Raw genomic sequence first — 18,643 nt, 5'->3', positions numbered from 1 at the left:
CCTCTGAACACTTGAGAGTTGGACGACAAGGGATTCTCTCAAGGATCTGAAGGATGGCCGCAATTAAGCTGGTAATAAGATAATACTTTTCAGGTGATACAATTTTTACATTTTTTCAAGGCAATTCAATTTCCCCCAACTTTTAAAATATGAATACAAATCAACTGTGCCGTGTGAAAGTTAATTTAGTGAAGTTAATTTAAACCAAATTATATTTTCAGAGAGAGACAGAGAGGGACAGAGAGAGGAGAAGAGACAGAGAGCGAGAGGAGAGAGAGACAGAGGGACGGAGGGAGGGAGGGAGGGAAGGAGGGAGGGAGGGAGGGGGGGAGATAGGGAGTTTGCGCTCAGAGCAAACCTCTCGTGGAGGATGTGGTTAGCTTGTGCCTTCAGCACATCCTGCAGTGCCTGGGTTCCCCCCCCCCCCCCCACCCGACACCGGCTCTCAGCTCAGCATTCAACACCACCGGCGCTGCTCCACCACACGCTAACCCAGCTCGAGCTACCTGCCTCCCAGCATGTGACTCTGGGCCCGCACCCGTCAGACCCCTGGTGCCCCCCCCGGGAGGCCTCATAGGTCCGTCCACCCCCCCCCCCCCCCCCCCCCCCCCCCCCCCCCCCCCCCCCCCCACCCCCCCCCCCAGTCCCTCTGCAGGGTCTTCCCTGCAGCGCTCCAGCTGCTGAACACCCACTCTAGCTTATCGCTCCTGCACTCTGTAGGGCCTTGCACCGTATTTGATGTCGTTGATGAGCCCACTTTGTTTCATTTTGTTCTAAACACACGCTGTGTGCGTTATCATACGGCAAGCTTTCTGATTGAGGAGGAGGACACAGAAGGAGGTCACGAAGGAAAGAAAGACGGAACGAGGAGAGTAAGAAGAAAGAAAAAGAAAGAGAAAAAAGTACAGAAAGAAAGAAAGAGAAGGAAGTAAAGAAAGAAAAGAAGATGGAACGAACGAACCAACGAACGTAAGATCAAACGTGAGAAGGAAAGAAAGAAAGATAGAACGACCGACCGTGAGAAAGAAAGGAAGAAGAGTCTTTGTGTGTTGCGTAGTTCCCCTGATGCTCGGGTGTAAGTGACTGCACTCAGCCACGGAGGTCCAGGCCAGGGGATAACGCCGGTATAGAGCCCGTTCCTCTGAGACACGTGAGATGAACCAGTAGGGACTCATTCTCTCTCTGATCTTCTCAAATAGCCACAAGTGCTTTAGGCCTCTTTCCACTCCAGGAGCTCTACACAGCGCTGACTGCAAGGGCCCGAGGTAATAGCAGTTCAACCCTCTTTTGGGAGCCAGCGGATGGATTGTGATGGATGGTAAGTAAGCCCCATTGAACTCTGTACTTACACTTTATTATCTATTATTTATTTCATCACCCATTGCACTGTACTTAATTATCTATGTCATGTCTTGTCATCACTGTCCTGTTGCACTTAATATTTGTTGATCACACACACTGGAAAGCTGAGACAAATCCCTATTATGCTCTGCATTAAATGGCAATAATAAAGAATCCTGAATTGGTTCTGTCTGGTTCTAGAGACAATTGGTTCTTGTCTCTAGTCTTGCTACTACCAGTTCAGCCATCAGTCTGCAGGTCTGGCTGAGGAGAACCTTACCAAGATACCCATTATTTTTTTACCTTCTGATCTTTAGATGCATACTGATGGTTCCTTTTATCCTTACTATTTGATAGAATGCATCAATCAAGATAGTGGGCCTATAAATCAAAACGGTGGCCTCATTTGAAATAATAACATTCAAAATCGAATTGAAGGCAATTAAAACACTGTAGCGTTGTTTTTTGTTGCATAAAGTTAGGACAAATAAACCTGTTCTAGGTTCCTGTAGACCGCTGGACTTCCTTTCTGCACGTCCAACCGGACGACGTGATTGGCTTCTCATTCGCCCCGACGGCACCACAATGCATCAGAAGCAGAACCCCCGGTCTCACCTGCTGCAGTTCAGCGTGTGGACGTTGGCGTAGAGGACGTTCCCGTAGGCCGTGAAGAGGCTCTGCCGGAGGCTGAGGATGATGATGTAGTACGCGGTGGAGGTCAGCGTGAGGAAGAGCACCTTGAGCTCGAAGCTCACCCTCAGGAAGACGCCGCACGCGATCAGGGACAGGATGCAGCAGAACACCGAGTACTGGGCGGGGGGGGGGGGGGAGCAGACAGCCGGCGCTGTTAAGATGCGTTCACATCCAAAATGAAGGGGCGGCGCCAATCCATACAAAGTCAATGCAAAGACGCCAATAGAGGCGAATTTTCCGCCAGAAAAAAATTAAAGGTGACATGTTATGCCATCAGTGGCATAACATGCGATTAGCCGCTTGTGATTAGCCGCTACAAGCCGTGTGATTAGTGTGATTAGCCGCTACAAGCCGTTTTGAAAATCTGCCTCTTCTGACATCACAGGTTGGCGTGTCACCTCCGGATGATATTATGTACCCGTAAATGACGTCTCTGGTACTTCCACAACAAGTAGAGACTCACAATGCTGTTTTTCTCAGCCATGGCTGAGAATGATTTGGTGGAAAGAAACGTGTGAATATTCGCCTCGCTTTTGTTACCGTTACGGGTCCAAGGATGACTAAACAAACTGCAGCGGCTACTGCTAATCCTACGTTCATCAAACAATCACACCAATTCATAGAATCATCCTCAGGCCACATTAGTCAGGCACAGTGTCTTTCTACCTTGGCTAATCGCTCCAGTTAAACCCAGTCTTACAACTCAACACATTTTACCAGGAAGAGCCGAGGAATTTAACCTTCAACCGTCTGGTTTCCAGCTGACCCGCTCTGCCCTCTGAGCTGACGCCCCTAAGTGCGGCAGCGTAATAAGCAGGGTGTCACGGCTCGTTAACTTTGGCTAGCTACCGTTTAAGGCTCACATCAGCCTCGTTATAGTCATGTGCTGCCACAGGATTTGACATTAACGCAACACACTTGGCCCTCGACCTCCATCTCCAGAGGTGCACTGCGGAACAACAAGCTGTTTAACGGAGGGGAACCGACGGCAATCGGGAGCGCTGTGATGCGACGAAGCCTTCACTCACCGGCAGGTAGTAGAGGTCTTTCTGCTCCAGGCCTTCCTCCTTCCTGGACTCGTTCGTACCGGCGGTCTCGCACTCCGCCGGGTTCGTTGGGACGAGGCCCTGCGGGGACAAAATCGTCAACAAACACGGGATGATGGGAAGGGCGGTAAGCAGGCTCTGATTGGCAGAGGTGTCAGCCGGCGGATGTTGAGCGCCGCGTTACCAGGTTGAACACCGCCAGGAGGACGATGACGGCCGTGGCGAGGGTGGCCAGGGGCAGGCGCACGATGGGCCGTTTCACCACCGCCTCCGACAGCGCCGGCAGCCACTGGCAGCTGGACAGCTTCTCCGGGAGAAGACGCTGGAACACAGGAACCAAAGGGGGCGATGAAGAGCGGGGAGACGCTTCAACAACGCACGTCACGCGACGCCTCGACTAGAGTTGTTCCGATAGCTATGCCAGTATCGGAAATTGCCTACTGCCTAAAATGCAGTATCCGGTATCGGCCAGTAGTCTATGCGCCGATCCGTTACCATCGCCTGACTAGCGTATCTACTGTACAGGCAAAGAACTTCTCAGACTGACCGTGCGTTTCGAGCCAAGTCGGGAAAACGTGGATGCTCACTGTGATGGAAAAATCAACATGTTGTTTGTTTTTATAACTTAGGCCTTGTTCTTTCCTTTCGCGTATTGTCTTGCCATCCTGCCTTTCCCCGGAGTCGACTATTCATTGACCTTTGACGTTTGATTCAGCCACCTCACAAGTGAGCGATGTCGTCAAAATGTTATCCCATGTGCTCTGGTCAGCTGTCCCACCTTCCTCATTGGAATCAATGCCCTTGTGCTGTGGGCAGCACTTCGTACTTGGGTAAACCGGTCACAAAGGAGAAGACATCCTCTTAGGCACTCTTCTGCTTGATAAGAACACAGGCACCTCTGTGTCTTGGGTAAACATCACTTGAGTTGATTATTGACATCTGCAATATGGGGAGGATCTGAAACGGTATAAATAACTGTCAACCTGTATTCTGGACTCACTCTGCTAGAGAGGAGTCTAATGTATGCATGCATTAAACCTAGGATAATTGCTTTCCAATGTATTGTGTGCTTTTTTGCAGTGGGAATCTCATCTGGCCTAGACGCAATCTCTGTTAAAGGGAATTGCCACGACATCAGGCTTAACTAGAAGCATACAAATGTATTTTTATAATTATAGATTATACATTTAAATGATGTAGTTCTGAAATTGTCGACAGTAAGTGGACTGTACATTGCTGTCATCGTGTGAGAACCCTTCAATAAGAACAAGTGCTATTAGTAGTTACAATGCTAGCTGCTCGGTGATGATGATCGGTATAAATTCGGTATCGGCAGATACTCAAGTTCAGGAAGTTCAGGAAAAAAAGAAATGGTATCGGAACAAGCCTCTAGCCTTGACACATGTCCCGGGATACGACTCAAAACATTCTCTTCTTCCTTTAGACCCACTGCTTAACGGAAAGGATCCTGATGATCCGATTGGCTGATCGTATCGAGACCCGAGCTCTGGTTAAATTAAACAAACGTGAAGGGCGAAGGGCGAGGAAGAGAACTCTAGATGAACTACCCTGGTGGGTGGGTGAGTCAGCACAGGCTTTTTTCCCCCCGCCGAGTGAAGGAACTACATCCATACCGCCGTTTACTATTTAGAGTGGGGGGGGGGGGGGGGGGGGGGGGGGTAAACGATGACAGACCCTGTGGTCCAATAGGGGAGAGGATTAGGCTGAGTGAGTGGAACTCGGCCGCAATGAAAGCCGATGCCGTGACTTGGCGGCGGCCATGTTTCCACTTACAGGCCGACCGTACTAAGGCTGGCGCTCTGCCCGGTCGCTGGCACATGGGAGCGTACAGGAATATACCGGAAAAACGCACCAGCGTCAGGGAGAAACCGTGTGCAGACTGGGTCTCGCTGCTCGCCTCTGTGACCCTGCGGTGAGTGCCTGCTTCTAAACTAAAAAGTACGAGTTACGAGGGAAGACGCAATGTTCAACTGTAGAACACATGGAAACAATGCACCGCCCACACACACAAACACACAGACACACACACACACACACACACACACAGGGTGTGGCTTGACTCCTGTAATGAAGACACATTATCTGGACATTATTCAATAAAGAATAAAGTGTAATTTAACAGAGAACTGACCTGTAGATGACTTGCGAAGCAGATGGCTAGAATCAACAGTAAGAAACAGGCCAGGAATCCAAAAGACATCCCCAGCCACTCGGACCTGAGACAGAGAACGCCATAAAAACAGAGAAGAAGCACAGCCTCCTGACTAAAGAGGAACAAACCTTCTTAACGGCCGTGGTAATAATCCCCTGGTGATGAGAATCACAATGTAAAATACTTTACTGATCCCCGGGGGGGGGGAAAAGGTAATCATCCTGCCCTTTCCAATAATTGATCCATTACAGAACAGTGATCACCGCTAATGATGTCTTTATGATGGATTTTAAATGCATAAATAACTTTTCGGGGATAACAAAAATACAATAAAAGCATTACAAGAGGAGGAGGAGGCAATCTTTATTAGCGCGCATCCTTTTTCCAGGAAACATGCGCCCGCAGAATACACAGAAAATGGGGGCGGTGACATCATCAGGATGGATTTTCAAATGACTTTATGAATGCTCGCAAATGGTGATGTAACTACAAGGCTTCAGCACAGAGACGGAGGCCATCAGAGGCACTCTGAGCACATTTGCGCTGCCTGGCAAGCCGGGTAATGATTTGACAAAGGGGTCGGGGGGGTCGGGGGGGTGTGGGGAAATTGCTTCTTACTTTGAACTTGTAGACTGAAATAGACGGCTGGCTGGGGCTAACGAAATCTAACCCCTTGCGATACTCACTCGCTTGTGACGAACATCTGAACGACGAAGATGCAGAAGAAGATGAAGGCGGCACAGCCGATGTAGTGCTTGAACATGGGCAGGTCCAGGGCGCGGTACTGCAGAGGGGGGAGAGGGAGAGGAGGGGGGGGCCGGGTCAGTGCCGATAGACCCCCGGTTCAGAGAGCCGGCGTCATGGGGACCAGAAGGTGCCAAGAACACTTCAGATGGGTCTGCTACTTTTATGTACCAGGGAACATGGTCCATGGTCCAGGTGAGTTCCCTTCATAATTAGTGGGTCTGCTACTTGTACCAGTGCACATGGTCCATGATCCATGAGAGTTACCTACATAACTAGTAGGTCTGCTACTTGTATGTACCAGTGCACATGGTCCATGGTCCAGGTGAGTTACCTTCATAACTAGTAGGTCTGCTACTTGTATATACCAGTGCAGATGGTCCATGGTCCAGGTGAGTTACCTTCATAACTAGTAGGTCTGCTACTTGTATGTACCAGTGCAGATGGTCCATGGTCCAGGTGAGTTACCTTCATAATGAGTGGGTCTGCTACTTGTATGTACCAGTGCACATGGTCCAGGTGAGTTACCTTCATAATGAGTGGGTCTGCTACTTGTATGTACCAGTGCACATGGTCCATGGTCCAGGTGAGTTACCTTCATAACTAGTAGGTCTGCTACTTGTATGTACCAGTGCAGATGGTCCATGGTCCAGGTGAGTTACCTTCATAACTAGTAGGTCTGCTACTTGTATGTACCAGTGCACATGGTCCATGGTCCAGGTGAGTTACCTTCATAATGAGTGGGTCTGCTACTTGTATGTACCAGTGCACATGGTCCATGGTCCAGGTGAGTTACCTTCATAATTAGTGGGTCTGCTACTTGTACCAGTGCAGATGGTCCATGGTCCATGAGAGTTACCTTCATAACTAGTGGGTCTGCTACTTGTATGCACCAGTGTCCATGGTCCACGAGTGTGACCTTCATAACTAGTGGGTCTGCTACTTGTATGCACCAGTGCACATGGTCCACGAGTGTGACCTTCATAACTAGTGGGTCTGCTTACTTATCTGTACTGGTTTAGCTTGAGGATAAAAGCAGCAGGGCGGTAATTAGTGTAATGAGCGACACCTGTGTTGGTCCTACGACGCTGCCTCTGGGAAAAGGCGGGGTTTGGATTGTACTGTATATACCACTGAGCACAAAGTATTTACCACTCGATCCAAGAGCAAAGACCAACACATTCATGCATGTCTGGTCAAATATTCAGAGAGTACAAAAGGAACGGAGACAAAGTCAAAGGGCAATGGAAGGTCGAGGAGGGGAAAACCGCTGGACGTTCTACTCGCCCTCCGCAACACACACACACACACACCCATGTTACCACAGGGCGCAGGAAATTGGCACGCAGACAAAGGCAACAGCCGGCGTCCGTCTCTCTGTGGGCCCTTGTGTTCCACGTACCTGCTTCTCCAGCTCTTTCTTGGGAAACCACAGAGCCAGGCTGCTGGTCTCCTCGGAGCTGGACCACTGCCTGCAGGAGAGACGCAGCGGGGGAGACCGTGAGCAGGAGGAGGGAGGGAGGAGGACCAATGAAACGAGGACCAAAGGGATGGAAGGAAAGCTACTATTTATTTCTTTGAAGGCGCACGCGCACACACACGCACGCATGCACACATTATTTTAAGAAAGTTAGGAATGTAGAAACACATGAAGACTGACAGGAAGATAGACAGAGAGACAGACAGGAAGACAGACAGGGAGACAAGACAGGAAGATATAAATAAAGATAGAGGACAGACAAGAGTCTTAGGAAGACAGAATAGAAGACACAGGAAGACCGATCAACAGACAGACAGGAAGACAGACAGGAGACACAGGAAGACAGACCAGCAGACAGCCAGGAAGACAGACCAGCAGACAGCCAGGAAGACAGACCAGCAGACAGACAGGGGGACCGAGGGAAGACCTACTTGCTGCTGAGCTCGTCGATGGTGGTGGTCATCTCGTCGTGCAGAGCCTCGTCAAACTTGCTCTTCTGGGACTTGTTCCTGCTCCGGAAATACACAGAGACCATCAGGGGGGGAGACAGACAGACAGACAGACATGCAGCAGGGGGGGAGACAGACACCGGCCATCAGGGGGGGAGACAGACAGACAGACAGACAGACACCGGCCATCAGGGGGGAGACAGACACCGGCCAGCAGGGAGGCTGCTCCACACACACACACACGCTCATGCAGGTGACTCCGGCCCCGGTTAGCTCCACCAGCTGGCCGTCTGAGAGACACTGTGTTTGTATTAGTTGGGGAAAGGCGAGGAACCCCAGTGTCCACCGGGTGCTTCAGAGAGCGTGCGTCGGACACGGCGCGACGTGCGGTTGAATTCTGAGGAATCCAGCCGGTGGCGTTCCGGCAATGTCCGTGTGTGCCTTAAACGCTGAGGGGTTCCCAAGTACATGCGAAAACATCCCTGTGCACACACACACACGCAGAGAGGCACGCACTCACACACACGCACACACACATTCAGATGCGTCAGAGGTGAGTTGTTTTAGAGAAGCGGGTCAGTCTGCAGACGGGGAAGTTAGAGGGTTTCAGTTTGTGACGGCTCGGGAGCACCGCCTTCCCCTTGTTATGAACGAGAGCAGCTCTGGTTAGGAGGGAGGAGGGTGGAGAGAACGGCCTGGTGAGAGAGAGGGGCACTGGGGTTAGTGTTAGACCAGCAGGGGCCTCCTCAGTAGGGCAGTGGTTCTCAAGCCTTTTTAAACCTGCAGGCCCCCCCGTCTAGAGCCTCGTGAACCAACACTGTGAATTGCAGCGTGACGTAAAATCCAACCCTTCTTGACCTTAGAGGGGGGGGGGGGGGAGGAAACGCCGAAAAAAGGTTGAGAACTACTGCGGTGAGTCTGAGGACTCGCCAAGAGGACTCCGGGAGTCCAGACTCACTTCGAACTGCTGAAGGGGGGGGCTGGCAAGGAGAAGGGCTCCTCAGGAAAGTCGTCCAAGCTGTCAGGGACACAATGACACGTCCGTCACGGCACGCTAAAAATAAACCGCCAGAAATGGGAAATCCAATAACCGTCGGGCCGAGTTTCCAAACCCGATGAATCGCCGGGCGGCGAGGAGGAGCCTAACGAGGTGATTAAGGCCGGGTCAGCGGCGGTGTCTGGTGCTGGTTCGTCTCAGACGGGATTTACTTGCTCCTCTGTTTTCCCTAACTGCTCGCCGGTCAGTGTTAAACCAATCAAAACAGTCGAACTTGATTGGATTAGTCTGGCATGGGCCGCATCACCATAATCCAAACAAACTCGGCACATTGAAAACATAAGTGGGATGTTTCACTGCTCCCGTGGTCACACAGCGAGACGCGGCCTGGGTTTGGGACGTACGCTAACACACGTGTGTGTCTGGACGATATACAAGCATAATTATACATGTCTAAGTACAAATGATTTGTTAAGGGGAAAAGACACAAAGATAATCAGGAGGGTTCTGACGAGACGGTCCTGGACGAAGACCCGGTTCTCTCAGTCCCCCTCGGTTCCTGAACCGGACCGAGAGCACAGGGATCCATACTGCGGAACACGGCATACGTCGTTAAATCCAGTTCACAGCACGTGCGGCTCCCATTTGAAAGAATCTGTGTCAACTAACCACGAGTCAGACTAAACATCTTGGAAGGGGTAATTTTCTTATTTCCCAACTATGTCGGTCGGAGTTCTCCCCGAGACAGAAGCTCTGAGCGAACGCGAGAGCAGAGAGACGCGCTCTGCTCCGGCGGTGCCGAGTCGCAGCTCTAACCAAAACCAAATGTTCCTTCTTTTAAGGATATTCTAAAAACATATTTTAAAAAGGCTTTAAACTTCTACTCGGGCACACATGCTTCTTTGAGTAGGTCAGAGTGTCCCTCAGCATTTCAATAACCGAAAGATGACCTCGCATTTTACCAGCAGGCGCATAAACGACGGACAGGCGTTTAACAATCGAGCATGTAAAACATCAAAGCATAACGCCTTGTACAAACACGTCCATTCAGTTCCAACGCAGCCATGTTGCACCAAAACGCCTCTGAAACGCATGCATTAAACCTGACCTCGGCAGAACACTCAGAACACTGTATGAACCACTACAGGCCACGTCAACACAATCAGTATGTACCGAGGTGTCATTTATGGAACAACCCGGTCACACCTGACCCAGCCCCCAGCCCCGGTCTGTGGACAGACTTCTGGAAGACCTGAACCCTTTTGTGAAGGGGAAGCGGCCATGCACACCCTCTCCCCCAGCCTGCAGAGACGAGCACCCAGGTCTTACCTCTCCGTGTTCTTGGAGCAGGGAGCAGAGTGCAAAGGAATGTCCTAGAAAAAAGAAGAAATTCACAAATAAGCTTCTGTCACTTTTTTCCTCAAGTCTCAACACTCCACACCCCTTTCCCCCCAGTGTCAGAGAATGTGTTTTGTACTGGAGAGACAGTAGCTCTCTGTCCATGTTTCACAGCCTGAGAGCCCCTGTGTTTACTCTGCAGGATTTCATTATCGTTGAGGTACAAACGGGAGTGACGCTTTTCTGTCTGAAACAGTCTGTGGTCGACTGCTGCTGTTGCTGCAGCTGCCCCATGGCCGGGGCGCGCTTCAAAAAATGTTTGATCCACAATGATTCAATTTCCTCTGGTTTTAAAAAACTAAATTCGATTAAAAAACGTAATTATATCCGTATCCGCCACAGATCCGTAAAAATGCGTTGACTCTGAGACCTGAGGTCATGTCGTCCCCATTTTCACTTCCTTCATTAACCACATCCTCAGACCTGTGCAGTGTTCCAATATCCATACTATCCGTACTCTACTATACTTGATTTGAGTGCATAGGGCGTTCCAATTAAGATCAGGGCAAAAAGAACTGAAAAGGACCCGGATGGTGTTCTCAAAACGGTCAAACTGCGAAGTGTGGACCGATGCACACTTTTCGTACTCAACGGCAGCCATTTTAGCTCCGTAGCAGAAGAGGCGGAGACAGGCTGAGCCAACGTCGGCGCATTTCCCACATAGCCTGCATTAATGGAGGGCTTTTGTAGTTTTTGCAGCTTTTATAGCTTTTTATAGCCGCTAGGCGTGAAGAGCTCCCCGCTCAAAGCGGGATGTTTATTGCCGGGGTAGTCGCGATCGTAATTTCCGCTTAGTGCACCACAGAGTATTCGTGTACTACGTTTAAGTGTACTCGTGGAAGCACGGATATCGGAACACAGCACCTGAACTGTCAGGTGTGGGGAGTGAGCGGCGAGGAAGACGGCCGACCCCGACCCGGCTCACCTTGCAGCGCGGCTTGCCGTTGCCGATGGGGTCGGCGGTGAAGCCGTCGCGGTTCTGGAGGTGGGCGAAGGGCTTGACGGCGCCCCAGGACTCCAGGTAGCGCGTCATGCGGACCGACGCCCTCATCTTCAGCCCGTCGTTGACGCGGTGCTTCAGCACGTGGCGGCTGTTCAGAGACTGGTCCTTGGACTGCACACACACACACACACACACACACACAGACACATAGATGCACGCACACACACACGCGCACACCACACACAAAGGCACACATGAATGCACGCACACCACTCACCAAGACACACATAATGCACACACACAAAGACACACACACACACACACACACACACACACCATGCACAAAGACACACATAATGCACACACACAAAGACACACACACAAAGACACACACACACACACACACACACACAAAGACACACACACACACATACACACACACTTTAGTTTCAGTACAAAGGCACTCAAGCGTGGGCGCAGTGCAAAAGACAATTAGACAATGAGGCGAAAAGGAAAAGCAGAGAAAATCGAATCGGAGAAAAAAAAAAAAAACACTTATTGAGCAACAAGGCCTAAAGAGAATACTTCAGCTCTCGCCGCGGGGGAACCGACAGCCGTGTTTGGTAGACAAGCAGAAACATTTAGTCACGCAGGAAACGAGGCCACGGGGAAACCGACGTCACTGAGGCAGCTAGAGAGACACTGGGGACCAGCGGAGAGACTCTGCACGGACAACATCAGGGAGACAACATCAGGGACAAGAGGGGGGTGGGGTCTGACCCGCGGGTCGATGACCAGGTGGGTGCGGACGTTCATCTCCTTCAGGTAGGCGTCCCGCAGGTGGCCGTTGCCCTCCTCCACCTCATAGGCCCGGTTCAGGTGCTTCAGGGTGGCCTCCGTGATGTGGACCCGGCTGGACACAGGGGGGGGGGGGGGGGGTAAAGACTCATGCATGTGGGTTCACCTCACGTCTGTTCTGGACTGTTTTGGTGACGGTCCATGAACAAAAGGCCGGAACCTCAAACATCTCCGATAATTATCGTCCTTAAGCCCTCTGATAATATCTGTCAAATGAATGTTTCAAGTCACATGGGTTGCAAAATGTTTAATAACCGATTGCAGTCATTTGCGTAAGGGTGTAAATCACATTGCTTCTTTGAACGAAGATAAATGCATACATTTAACATAAATGTATTTCTTCAATATATTTTTTTTCATTCATTTGCAGTGTATTTTCCAAAGCCTCAAAAGTGCTATATTTTACATGATGAAGAATGTAAAAAAGATATATATATATTCAATAGCATTTTGAATATTCAAATGCTCCTTTCTCTTACCCAGGCAGTCCGCCAGACTCCATGTGATTGGCCAGGGTGACGTCATGTGACCACACGTCAAACTGCCACTTGCGCAAGCCAATGACTCCGCAGAGCACGTTCCCTGAGTGCACGCCCACCCTCATGTTGATGTCCACGCCGGTGACCTCCCGCACCAGCCTGCAGGCACAAGGGGGCATGACATCAGCCCTGATGCAATCTGTTGTTCCTCAATTCAGCTGACGTCTCCCTTCCAAAATACACCAGCCCGCCATCTCACGCCATCGCCATCGCCTGTATCTAGGGCTCTTTGCGTCCACGTGACTTTAGTGGATTCCCCAAGCCCACAGAGGGCTGGGATTTATCAGGCTATGAACATAATCCACCGTGTAAACAGACTCACTTGATGGCTTCACACATGTCCAGGCCCATCTTCACACAGTTCTTGGCGTGCTTGGGCAGAGAGACGGGCAGCCCGGACACACAGTAGTAGCAGTCTCCCAGGATCTTGATCCTCATGCACTCGTTCTCCTTTGAGCGGCGAGGAGGAGAGGGAGACAGGGTGAACACACTCAAAGCTGCAGACACAGGGGTTACTGTTTTTTTTTACATCAAATGCTTCTTAAATTAAGAAACACTCTACCCACTCTACCCCAACGTATTTAACGTATCCAACTAAAGTATGTTACCAAGATGCTGATGTGGCTGGAAACACCATGATTCATACATTTTGAGTGTCTCTAACTGGACTACATGATCCTGGAATAATAACAGTGTCTGTGTGGGCTTGTGGGCCAAATATAGATAATCCTCCACGGTACATCCTCTAAACATTTCACACCATCCGTTTTCTCAATATGCTTTTGGAATGAAAAATACCTTATTAGAGTATTATATGTATATAGGAGCTTTTTTCTTTGTTGCAGGAGAATGAGATCATGATGCAATGCAAACGTAAAGCATATTATTTCCAGCGTTAACGATTACAACAGAGTCCGTGAACAAGTTCCAATCATTAACTCACCTTGGCAATTTGGTCAAACTTTCCGAAGAGCTCGTTGAGCATTATGACCAGCTCCTTGGGGGAGCAGTCACTGGCCAGCCGGGTGAAGCCGACGATGTCAGCGTAGAGGATACTGCGAAAATAAGCCGTGAACACAGACGTTACCGCGGCGAAGGAGGACTTCCTCAGGAAGACAAAGGAAAACGGCAGAAACACAGTGCTTTCGTTAAGTGCATCGCTTACCTGCCACGCTCTATGAAACGCGTACTATTGGGTTTTGATTAATGCATTGATGGAATAAGAATGGGAAGCATCCTCATATACTTTATCAACCTTTAACAATTAATGCTCTGACACAAACGCTGCAGTGCACTAAATGGTTTGTTCATTCCAGTGAGTCAAACACATGGCTTAGCTAACATCACTGTTGAAGCAACACATACCACGCAAAGACAACACGTTTACCAGTTCGATTTATATTTTTAGGCAATAGTGTCCTATTGCCTCTTGTGTGCCAAAAGGAGCAACCCCATCTCCTAGGAACAAACATTTCCTTGAAAGGGTTTCTCAAGACATAAAGGGTTCCGCCGCATTTGAGTCACCACTCAAAGCAGAAGGTTAGTTTCTGAAGGTTAGTTTACCTTTTAAGTTGAGACAAAACACGCTTCGATAAGATCCCCTGTACTGGTGGACAAGTTTCTAGAGAGATGGCGCCTCAGCCGTGCCCCGACCACAGCAAAGCTCCATAGGCAAGGAGACAAGGGGACAAGGAGGGGACAAGAAGGCTGAAGGATGTCTGGAAGGACCAGAAGAGTGTAAAAGGGGAACAGTTCAACTCTCCTTTTGACACAATCTCCTTTTGTCGTCTCTGCAGCAAGGCTGCACCTTACTCAATGGGTCCATTAAAGTGAGCAACTGAAAACAATGTGGGCTCCCACTGGCTTAAGGTAATGCCTGCACCACTCCAAAACCCTCAACAACTGATACATTCCCTCAGTGTTAAACCTGCACCACACTCGGTAAAAACAATTTATAGACGAAGAATTCCCCAGATGGGTTGGATTGTGGAAGGGGCGGGTTTTATTCTTGAGAAACCTTCTAGTTCAGGGAATCTATTTTTTTTATGGAGTCAATAGCTGCATTATAAAAGTAACACAATGCAGGTTTAATTTAGTTGTATATACGTCATTAATCCCTCTGCCAGGAAGCCATGTGTCATTAGTAATGGTCATTAAAGGAGAAGAACGGTGCAGGCACTGGCTGCACTACAAGGGATTCAAACCCGGCACTTTTCCTCGGGCGGGGGCCGGGGGGGGTCTCACTAACCACCAGGTCTTTATTGGCTCCCCGGAGATCGCGCTCTCCGGTCAGACCTGTGGTCGGCTGGGAGTCCACAGCTGCATCCCAGCACATCCTAATTAAAGTCGGCACTGATCCCATCACAGACACCGATACCCGGCCTGGCCTGTCTCTCCCCCCGACCGGCTGAGAGAGCAGCTGGCCGGCGGTGCTCAGACACACCACAGAGCTAATGACGGGGCCGGCCGGTGTAATTATAGGGGGCCTGACACGGGCACACAGGCCGTCCATCAACAGGTATGTGCTGAGGGTTTAAGGGAACACAAAAGGCACACGGGAGCAAGGGCAGCTTGCTCCATACGGAGCCAAAGAATCCAGCGGTGTCTGGGTGAAACCGAGCCGGGGCTAGCGGTTAGCCTCATTGGCCGCTGTGTAGCCGTTAGCCTCGTCTCTCTTCTGAGGAGGTTCCCTCTGCTTATTCTCCTACATTCTGCTACATTCCCCTGCACTCTGACTCATCGGCCATGTTCAGTACGCTCCGGACAGTTAATCCAGTATCTCAGCCAGTTAATCCAGTATCTGTCCGCACGTCCGAAATTAATAAAACAATCATGAGGAATAAAAATGGGTCAGGGCTTTGTGCGATAGGAATCTTTAATAATCTCCTGCTTCAGGATGAAGCCCTGGTCCGGTCTGTACTGGACGTGATGGGAGAGGGAAATGCTCGAAGCAGGTTGATAACAATCAAACAGGGCTTTATGTGTGCCCGTTTCGAAATAGAATAAAACAATCGAGTGAAATGTAACCAGAGACCGAAATAGAGGGTAAAAAACATATTATAAACAGGAGGATTTTCCGGCCGTGATTTAATTTTTGCTTGCAAATAAAGAGATAAGGGCAATAAAAGGCTGACATTTGCCTAATGTTTATTTTTCTGTCCACGCAGAAGGAGAGACAGCTCCATCACCCCTGTGTTAACAGTTTGGATCCGCATCAAGGTTCGCAAAATAGTTCCACCGCCCACAAGGTCCAAGACTGCAAACACAAGATACATTCAAGAGCTTTTTATCAAGGTTGGACTCAAAAGGAAATAAGGAAAATGTTTAAAGAATGGAAGGCAACCTTCAAGTCAACCAATTTGACGGCCAAATCTGTGAAAAGAAGCTGTGGAGCAGCTTCTTCTGGGAGCTGGGGGTGATTAGGGAGAGAGCTGTAACGGCTGGGTGAGCAACAGGGGATGGGGGACTCAATAGCACGCCTCGGGAGGCAAAAGTCTGGAAAAAAAAAGAAAAAAGTCTGGTCTTCACTAGCAGATAGTTTGGTACGCGGGAAATCAGTTGACGAGGGAGAAGGCAGAGACGTAGACGGGAGTAGACGGGCAGGAATCAGAAAACCGGGAACGGTAAATATCACTCGGAAAATGCTTTGACGCTTGAAACAAAGAACAAAGACGAACTTGCACAGAGGAAGGGAAACGTTGACTGAATACACTAGGAGGGGAACGATAATGCAGGACAGGTGAAAGCAATTAAGGTGAGTGAGGACAGGGACGGGAGAAACATCCGTGGCCTACTGGTTAAGGAGTTGAACCAGTAACCGCAGGGTGGCTGCCGGTTCGAATCCCGAGCGGTAGGCAAGAAATGTGGACGGGACGGGGGGGGGGGGGAGTAGTTGTGCAGCACTCTCCTGTGTCCTCAGGTGAGGTGCTGAGGTGGCCTTGAGCAAGGCACCTGAAACCTGCGACTGCTCCGTGTGTGTGTGTGTGTGTGTGTGTGTGTGTGTGTGTGTGTGTGTGTGTGTGTGTGTGTGTGTGTGTGTGTGTGTGTGTGTGTGTGTGTGTGTGTGTGTGTGTGTGTGTGTGTGTGTGTGTGTGTGTGTGTGTGTGTGTGTGGGGACAGGGTCGTCCTACCTGACGTTCTCGTGCCGCTTGACGTAGAGGCTGTGGAAGTTGTTGTCCTTCACCAGCCGCTGCTGCTCCTCCTTGTCCTTGCACTCCTGCAGCCGCTCCATGATGGCCAGCTTCATCTTCATGGAGATGTAGACGGGCAGCACGGACAGCAGCAAGCTCTCCTAAGGACACACACACACACACACGAACACCATGATTATACAGACACAAACACACATACACACACACACACATGAACAACACAAATTTACACACACACACACACACACATATGAACACCACCAATGTATACACACACACACACTCCCCTCTAATATACACACATATACACAGACAGACAGACAGACAGACAGACACACACACACACACACACACATCACAGACGGGGACAAAAGGTGGGATTATGTGCAATCACTGTGAGAGAACTGTGGCATTGACCTCTGACCCCATCCTACAGGTGCATCTCATCTCACAACCAATCACTCTGCCATGTACTTGTTCTGTTCACGTAACGCAGAACATCTCATCAATGCCATGTCATGCATACCTAAACGCTTAAGATATATTTAAACAATAAGAGGATCAGACCGATGGAGGCACGTCACAGGCTGGCTGTTGTACAGCACAACCACTCTCTGGTGAGTTGGACCAGAGACGCTGGCTGCATCCAGTCCGTATGCCCGATATGGGCCGTCTCTGATGTTACACGGGTTTGACGGTCTTGTTTGTGTAGCTGTGCTTTTATCAGTGCTCCTACGCTCCCTCCAAAGACTCGGCGTCAGGCTCCAGTCACAGAAACAGTCCTATCATGGATGTTTTGGTTAACGAGCCTCGGATAAACACAGAGAGGCAGAGACCTGCTAGTTTAAGTCCCTTGTAGTGCGCTAATAACAGTACTATAAAAAGCCCAAAGCACAGTCATTGGTGAACATTCACCTTAATTCCACAAGGCTGGGATACCTCCGCCTAGCTATTTTCATCGTGAGGCAGGTTCACTCGGTACACAACGGTACACTTCATGTCATGTGGTTCTCCATTAAAAAAGGTCAAAAGTAGACGGCGGCACAGCCCTCAAAGACTTTGTTTGCTGGGGAACACAATGGAAGGCTGCCAAGAACACGAATTAGTCACATTTAAATAGCGCTTTTCTAGGTACCCAAAGCGCTTTACATTTTGTGTGTGTGTGTGTGTGTGTGTGTGTGTGTGTGTGTGTGTGTGTGTGTGTGTGTGTGTGTGTGTGTGTGTGTGTGTGTGTGTGTGTGTGTGTGTGTGTGTGTGTGTGTTACACCTCATCCACTATCAGGTTCAAGGGGTCATTCTGATGCATTCCGCCAGTAGTGAGTCTAGTCCCTTTGCTCCAGGTTTTTCCTCTCTGCAATAACCAGGATATATCCAGACTCCTCATCCGGCCAGATTACTGTGAGCGGTATTACGTGAGCGGTATCTGTCCATTACATAACGGTCCTTCTGTACCTGCGGGCATCTATCCTGTGTGAACGCACGGCCCCGATCCATGTCCCGGTAGTTTGGAACGCATGCTGCCTGATAATGGATTGCATGAAGCCTTCCATCAAGGCAGGTAGCTAATGGACCACTGAAGAATACGGTGCCCGGAAGGAGATTGTGTGAACCAAAAAAAGACACACAAAAGCTATAAATAAAATACTAAAATGAAACAAATATGGTGAAAAATAGGACGGCACTCTATTTTTTTTTTTTTACAAAATACGCATCCATAAAATCCAGAATCTTATTTTAAGAATAAGGATAATAAAATAATAAAAACATTAAACTGAAAAGCAATAGTTAAAATACTAAAATAAAACAAATAAATTTACTTTTAGGTGTCGAG

General features: G+C 49.5%; 1 protein-coding gene across 1 annotated transcript in view; it reads right to left on the bottom strand.

Moving 5' to 3' along the window:
* Positions 1-18,643, bottom strand: part of adcy7 (adenylate cyclase 7) — a 49,894-nt gene that overhangs the window by 2,782 nt on the left and 28,469 nt on the right. Inside the window, exons 6-20 of the mRNA XM_084475871.1 lie at positions 16,792-16,952; positions 13,605-13,716; positions 12,984-13,111; positions 12,602-12,760; positions 12,045-12,177; positions 11,247-11,435; positions 10,253-10,296; positions 8,885-8,944; positions 7,909-7,986; positions 7,400-7,469; positions 5,940-6,037; positions 5,233-5,317; positions 3,265-3,402; positions 3,063-3,161; positions 1,961-2,150 (exon numbers count right to left, since the gene is read on the bottom strand). Coding sequence (XP_084331997.1) covers positions 1,961-2,150; positions 3,063-3,161; positions 3,265-3,402; positions 5,233-5,317; positions 5,940-6,037; positions 7,400-7,469; positions 7,909-7,986; positions 8,885-8,944; positions 10,253-10,296; positions 11,247-11,435; positions 12,045-12,177; positions 12,602-12,760; positions 12,984-13,111; positions 13,605-13,716; positions 16,792-16,952 — 1,744 coding nt within the window. The remainder of the gene's footprint in view (positions 1-1,960; positions 2,151-3,062; positions 3,162-3,264; positions 3,403-5,232; positions 5,318-5,939; positions 6,038-7,399; positions 7,470-7,908; positions 7,987-8,884; positions 8,945-10,252; positions 10,297-11,246; positions 11,436-12,044; positions 12,178-12,601; positions 12,761-12,983; positions 13,112-13,604; positions 13,717-16,791; positions 16,953-18,643) is intronic.

The sequence above is a fragment of the Micromesistius poutassou genome, assembly GCF_964030765.1.
Source record: "Micromesistius poutassou genome assembly, chromosome: 12".
NCBI classification, from domain to species: Eukaryota; Metazoa; Chordata; class Actinopteri; order Gadiformes; family Gadidae; genus Micromesistius; species Micromesistius poutassou.
Note: the sequence above shows the minus strand (reverse complement) of the source record. Positions and strands in the feature narration are given on the sequence as shown.